We start from the raw sequence: 7,139 nt of genomic DNA, 5'->3' as shown, positions 1-7,139 counted from the left end.
CTTCCTGTATGACATTCTTGATGTCATTCTACAAGTCTTCTGGACTTAAGTCACTAGTGTCTTTAAATCAGGAACTCCTGTTTTTGGACATAGGAAGGAGGGTACTTTTGTTAGATGAGTTACTTTCTCTTCAAAGTAGGACCAATGTTGAGTGTCATGATACTTCCTGGGTTCAATCTTTGAATAGCTCTTTGACTATGTTCCCAGAGGTTGTATTTAATTTTGTCTCAGTTGTGTGATCAGTGGATATGTAAAGTCCTGGTGTGGCACTGCAGGATAATCACTTGACTGCAAGGTCAGTTTGAACGGCAAGGTCGGTGGTTCAAACTTACCAGCCACTCCTTGGAAACTCTATTCAGGGTCGTTATGCATTGGGACCAAGTTGATGGCACTTAACAACAACAAGAACAGTATGCAATTATAGGAGGAGTACCCAGACTGGCCTACGCTTGTTGTTGTGATGTCCTGTAGAATTGTCCCTGACTTCATGATTACTCCATCCATGTACAATGGGAGTGCACCATTGTGATTCATACAGCATTCATTCATTGTTTAATTTTTAGAAGTACATTAACAGGCCTTTCTTCCTGGTCTTTCTTTATCTGAAAATTCCAATGAAACCTGTTCGGCATCCTTGCAACACAAAGACCTCCCCTGACAGATGGGTGGTGGTAGTGTCTGAAATACTTTGTCTAGGAATACCAGAATTCTACTACTGAACCACCTCGGCCCTCTGGCATGAGGTTGGACAAGTTAAAAATGGCTTACCCAGAAAGCTAAGCTCTAAGGGAGAAGGAGGAAGCATTCTGTCAAAGCAGGAAAGGGCATTTTGGCAGAGAGCAGAATATGCAAGTATATTCCTGTTCCCATAGTCATAGTTAAAATTTTTTTTTTAAATAGTTATGTGTTTGCAATTGATATCTTTTTATTTTTAACTGAGAAATTTGTACAGTAGTCCCTGTTTACAAATTTGGCACAATAATTAAGCCCTTTTATTATAGGAATCCTGGTGTGATGCTGTAGGATGAGCCCTGGCTTGCTAACCGAAAAGTTAGCAATTCAAACCCGCCAGTCACTCCTTGGAAACCCTCTATCACTCTGAGTGGGAACTTACTTGATAGCACTTAACATCAACAACATTATTGCCACTAGAGCCCTGGTGTGGCGCTGTAGGATAAGCACTGGGCTGCTTGCTAACCACCGGGTGTTGTTGTTAAGTACCGTGGAGTCAGTTTTGACTCACAGTGACCCTGCACAGGGTTTCTGAGGCTGTAAATCTTTATGGGAGCAGAAAGCCTCATCTTTCTTCTGTGGAACCACTGGTAGTTTCAAACTGCTGACCTTGAGGTTGGGAGCCCAACTCATAACCACTACACTACCAGAGCTCCTTAGATGGTTCAAATCGACAATGTGCTGTCAGAAACCCTATACAGGGTCACAATGAGTAAGAACTGAGTTAACCACAACAAATTAAAGCACTTAGACATTGAATTTCACTATTTTACTTATGGTTCCCTTGAAGAGAAGCTATGCTATGTGCAATTGATCTCTGGATCCTTGGCATCTACCTAACTTCTTGAATAGTGTCGATAACTCTTGAAACAAATTTAAATTGAATTTGTTGAAAATTTGAGAATATGATTTTTTATTAAATATAAAGTGAAATGATTTTTGGTGTTGTCCAGTTGTTGTTGTTGCTGTTAAGTGCTATCAAGTTGGTTCTGAATCATAGCAACCCTGTATAGGGTTGCTGAGGAGTAGCTGGTGGGTTTGAACTTCTGGCCTTGTGCTTTGCAGTCCAGTACTGATCCTATAGCACTACACCAGGAGTGCATTGTTCAATTACCTGTATATAATTATGGGCATTAGTTAAAATTTAGTTTGCTAAATATTCTTTAAGGAACTCTGGTGGCATAGTGGGCACTGGGATGCTAACTGCAAGGTCAGCAGTTCGAACTCATCAGCAGCCCCATAAGGAAAAATATAAGGCTTTCTGCTCCCATAAAAATTTACAACCTCGGAAACCCTGCATATTGTTACTATGAGTTGGAACTGACTCAACAGCACGCAACCACCATCAGAAAGTGTTGTTGACATAATTAATACCGCATACTCCGAGACTAGAAGTTAGTGGTAGGTCATATATTATTTCCTTACTTATCTCATCTATAATACCAGAATATCTAAAGCCTAGTGCTTAACACAATTATAAGTACAATAAACAATTAGTTAAATTAAATATGAATGAGTATGTTTCATTAGTTATTTCTAAATGACTTTGCAAACTTTATGGCAAGAAGCAATATTGGAAGGAGTACTTTACCTTACCTAGCATGAGACTTTTCCTTGGTTCTATAAAAGAGAAGAAATAGGTATTTTTTTAGGGTACCCTCACTCAAATCAGAAATATAGGTTATCCTTCCCAAAACCCAAACATATAACATGAACATTTATCTTAAGACAATGGCTTGTTCCATTCTGAAGTCATTGAGACTGGATGAACTAGTGTCCTGAGATATCTTTAAATTCAAATAGGAAATATCACGTGAAGTATTCTTTAAACCAAATCATTGTTTAGCTTAATTAGTAAAGAATATCTATTGTGAATATTGTGATCTTTTAGGAACTAGATTTATGGATTCAAATCAACAACAGCTGTTAAAGATTAGATAGGCAATTTAATGGACAGTGAGTCTGTGATAATGGGGGAGGAACAGTTTGGAAAAGGAGAGCGAGAATGGTTCTAGAACTGGAAGGATATAATCAGTTTCGCTAAGTAGTATCTGTAGAAATTATTGAATTATGTATGTTCTGGTATGTATATTCTCAGTAACAGCAAAGTAAAATAAAATGAAAAAACTTAAAGATAGTGGTTTGATAACAATTTAGCATAGCCTTCTATTCTATGAACTTCATGCATTTTTACATGATACAATTGTGTCCATACATCTCATGAGTGTTTGTCCACATAATCAGAAGCTCGTCACTGTAATGTTAAATGACTGCTAGCCAATATAGGGATTGTCTCCCTTGTTTTTCTGACCCATAGTTTATTACTACTGGTTCAAAGATGCTTTGAAGTATCAATATAGATGATTTCTCAGTATTCTGTTTTCCCTTTTAATTTTTGTAGCTTGAAAGCCCTGATGAAGGCTTTGAAGGTAAATCTCTTTATGAGAGCTGGAAAGAAAAAAGTCCTTCACCTGAGTTCAAGGACTTGCCCAGGTAAACAAACAAAGAAACTAAACACAAACACACATACAAACCTTTCTACTGAATTCATTTTGGGTTATGTTTAAAATCAATGAGTGCTTTCTTTCAATTGTTGATCATAAAAATTTAAGTCTTTAAAAAGTTCTAAAGTCTGCTGAAGGAAAAGCAATGCTTGAGTTCACAAGCAAAATACTGCTGCTTGTTTTAAAGCTAAAATCTATATGACATCAAAAAACTGTTCTCATTTGAATAGGTAATACTTTAATATAGCCCAACACCCAAAGGCTAATGGTGGTGGTGGCGGCTGTGTGCCGTGGAGTCGGTTTTGACTCATAGCGACCCTGTACAGAGTTTCTGAGGCTGTAAATCTGTATGGGAGCAGAATGCCTATAGTGGATATTATGCTAGTGTGGCGCTGTAAGATAAGGACTGAACAGCTAACCATAAGGTCTGCGACACAAACCCACCAGCTGCTCTCTCTGAAACCTGTGAGTTGAAGTTGACTTGATGGCACTTAACAACTGGTGTAGTGCTGTAGGATCAGCACTGGGCTGTGAACCATAAGGTCAGCAGTTCAAACCCACCAGTTTCTTCTCAGAAACCCTATACAGGGTCACTATGAGTTAGAACTAACTCTACAGCACTTAAGGACAACAGCAATCATGGTCTAAAGGAACCCTAGTGGTGCTGTAGGATAAACACTGAACTGCTAACCATAGGTCTGCAGTAAAAACCACCAGAGGCACCACAAGAGAAAGATGAGGCGTTCTGCTCCCAGCCTTGGAAACCCTACATAGGATCACTATCAGTTGGAATCAACTTAATGACAGTGAAGTCATGCTCTAAATATTCTTTATTCAGAGCATCATATAGTTAAGTATTTTAGTTTCTCTAACAAAGACATGGGAGTTCTGGTGTGGCGCTGTGGGATTATGCACTGGTTTAAACGTCAATGTCGGCAGTTCAAATTCATTAGCCGCTCCTTGGAAACCCTATACAGCATCACTGTGGGTTTGAACTGACTTAACGGCACTTAACAACAGCAATAATGAGAACATAAACATCATTTCAGCATTGGTTATATCTTCACTAACAAGAAAGAGGACCAAAAGATTCAGTAGTTTGCGATTATAGATACCAACAATGTAACTTTCATGATTTTAAGGACAGGATTTACATCTGAATTATGTGAAGTTAAACAATCTACTTTTCATTTTTCTCTTAGTTATGTGCAACAAATACGTTGTTGTTGTTGAGTGCCTTTGAGTCCGTTCCAACTCATAGCAACCCTAAATAGGATTTCTGAGGAGCCGCTGGAAGGTTTGAACTGCCAACATCATGGTTCACAGTCCAGTGCTTATCCTAAAGTGCCATAAATTGAATGAAGTAATCTAAATGAAAATATTATTGAACTTCATGAATATTTTAAAAATACATAGCTTACAAAGTGATCGCCATGAGACCAGTTGTATGAAAAATGATATCTTGTGGGCAGAATTACAGTTCCTCTCAACTTTTTCACTGCATGTCTAAGGCTGTATACTGAAAGTGAAAAAATGAAAAATAATTTATGCAGTAAGAATGAGTTTAGCTTGATATAACTTTTAATCTACAGAATGATGAGGAAATTACTCTGAAATAATTCTTCTTTTGAATCCCACCTAGGATTAGCAAATTGGGATCTGGTAATGATTTTGAAGTTTTTTTCCAAAGACTTGGCATTGCTTCAGGCCGAACACGTTACACTGAAAATTGGGTAAGTCTCCATCAATGTTTCTCAAGATGATTTATAAACATAGTTTAGCTAAATAAATTATTCTAGCTGCCAAAGAAGTGACTGAAGCCTAGAGGAATTTGAGAGCAGAAGGGAGAAGTCTGGATAGTTGAGTTGACTCAACCATCACAGTTCATGCAGAATCATCACCAGTGTAGTTTTCTTAAAATATCTTCCTTAGAAGTCCCTGTGATCATCCTGTATCCTTTGAGAAAATCTATAAACATTATTCCTTTGGAACCTGAAAAACAGTTACCAATGCCCTCTGTGTTGACCTCTCTACTGACTTTAAATTTAACTGGCCAGAGTCCTAGTGTGGCGCTGTAGGATAAACACTGAACCGCAGGTCGGTGGTTCAAACTCACCAGCAGCTCTTAGTAAACCCTGTACAGGATCTCTGTAAGTTGAAACTGACTCAGCGGCACTCAACAAGAAGCAGATATCTTTGGAAGCCACTGTTTTGATTGAACTTTTTTTCCCTTTTTAGTTTTTGGAGGCAATCTAGTGAGACTAAGAAAAGTGTATTTTTGAGAGAACTATTCTGCAGCCTTCTATTGACTGAAAGGTTAAGTTTAAAGATGTTTTGTTTGTAATAAACTCAGACATGTATGAACTGGACCCCGACTGGCAGTGATTTTTATCTTCCCGCTATGAACATGTTTTTTTTTTTAATTGGTACATGACTATATTCTGTTTAAATACTACAATATACTAGCTTTTTAGTAAGTGAATTCTTTGAGGTGCTATATTCTTTTCTTTATATGTTGCTGACTAAAACATTCATACTAATATTTACAGTAAATATGGTTCCATGTGTTATATTATAAGCTGTCTTAATACATATGTTTTTTTCTGTTTTGTAGGCAAGAAGAAAATTCAGTAGCTATCCACTGTATCACAGTGTCTATGAAACATATGAGTTGGTGGAAAAATTTTATGATCCAACATTTAAATATCACCTCACTGTGGCCAAAGTTCGAGGGGGCATGATATTTGAACTAGCCAATTCCATAGTGCTCCCATTTGATTGCCGAAATTATGCTGTTGTTTTAAGAAATTATGCTGAAAAGATTTATAACATTTCAATGACACATCCACAAGAAATGAAAACATACAGTGTATCTTTTGGTATGTTACACTATCTCAAAATTTAGTATCAGTGTGTCCTTACTAATCTCTAAAATATAACAATAACCTTAAATATATTATTTCTTTCTACTGATATGATAAAATATTCTGTTTATATGTAAAAAAATGTTTTCCATTTCACTGATGTTCATATCTTATAATAGTCAAACCATAAATAACTTGAAAACAGAAAAAGTATCATGCCCTCTGTTTAAATTGTAGAACAATTCCATTAGAAATCAAGTTTTTAAAGCTTTTGATGGTCCTAATTGCTATTTCAGATTCACTATTTTCTGCAGTGAAGAATTTTACAGAAATTGCTTCTAAGTTCAATGAGAGACTCCAAAACTTAGACACAAGCAAGTATGTCTTTATATAAATATATATACTTATATACATGTAATGTATAGAATAGATTTAATTAAAAGAAAATACTAGTTAGCATCTCAATTGCTGAAATATCTGTAGAAAGTCCTTGCTGCTTTCTGCCTGTTGATTCTAATATGGCTGTAGCTCTCAAATACCTATTCCTGACATTCTGAGACGAGACTATCGTGCTCAGAAAAGTCAATGTCTCCTTTCTGACAACTGAATTAATTACAAAATTCTCACTTCAGCTTCAACAGCCCTCCACTATGAAACCCCAGTTTTTTCTGGTTTTATCTCTTGTTCTTTCAGTACCAAGCACTCTTTTTTTCTCAGAGTTTATAATCTTTTCTACTGTTTGCTGTTATCATTATTTCTAGAGGGAGAGAGATGTGTGTGTGTGTATATATAGGTTTGTGTGCGTGTGAATCCATATAGACTGTTTTGTTGTTGTTCCTAACCATGCTGTGTGAGTTTGATTGAGAACTCTGTTGCCTCTGGAAATTATTTTTCATTCATTTGTCTCTTTCGTTAGTTTATGTGAGTTGCTGGTTGGTAAAGTCTCTGCCTGGTTTACTTTTATACAAACACAAAACCTACTCTTTTTTTTGTGGTCACAGCAAGTTTTATTGTTCTCATTTTTTTTTTTTTTTTTTTT

At 36.6% G+C, this 7,139-nt stretch overlaps 1 protein-coding gene across 3 annotated transcripts in view; it reads left to right on the top strand.

The window, feature by feature from the left end:
• FOLH1B (folate hydrolase 1B) overlaps positions 1–7,139 on the top strand; it is a 66,696-nt gene that overhangs the window by 55,224 nt on the left and 4,333 nt on the right. For all 3 annotated transcript variants that reach the window (XM_006871212.1, XM_006871211.1, XM_006871210.1), the window contains 4 exons: positions 3,134–3,225; positions 4,879–4,969; positions 5,851–6,115; positions 6,397–6,478. In XM_006871212.1, the coding sequence (XP_006871274.1) occupies positions 3,134–3,225; positions 4,879–4,969; positions 5,851–6,115; positions 6,397–6,478 (530 nt within the window). The remainder of the gene's footprint in view (positions 1–3,133; positions 3,226–4,878; positions 4,970–5,850; positions 6,116–6,396; positions 6,479–7,139) is intronic.

Source organism: Chrysochloris asiatica, unplaced genomic scaffold (genome assembly GCF_000296735.1).
Source record: "Chrysochloris asiatica unplaced genomic scaffold, ChrAsi1.0 scaffold00163, whole genome shotgun sequence".
Classification (NCBI taxonomy): domain Eukaryota; kingdom Metazoa; phylum Chordata; class Mammalia; order Afrosoricida; family Chrysochloridae; genus Chrysochloris; species Chrysochloris asiatica.
Note: the sequence above shows the minus strand (reverse complement) of the source record. Positions and strands in the feature narration are given on the sequence as shown.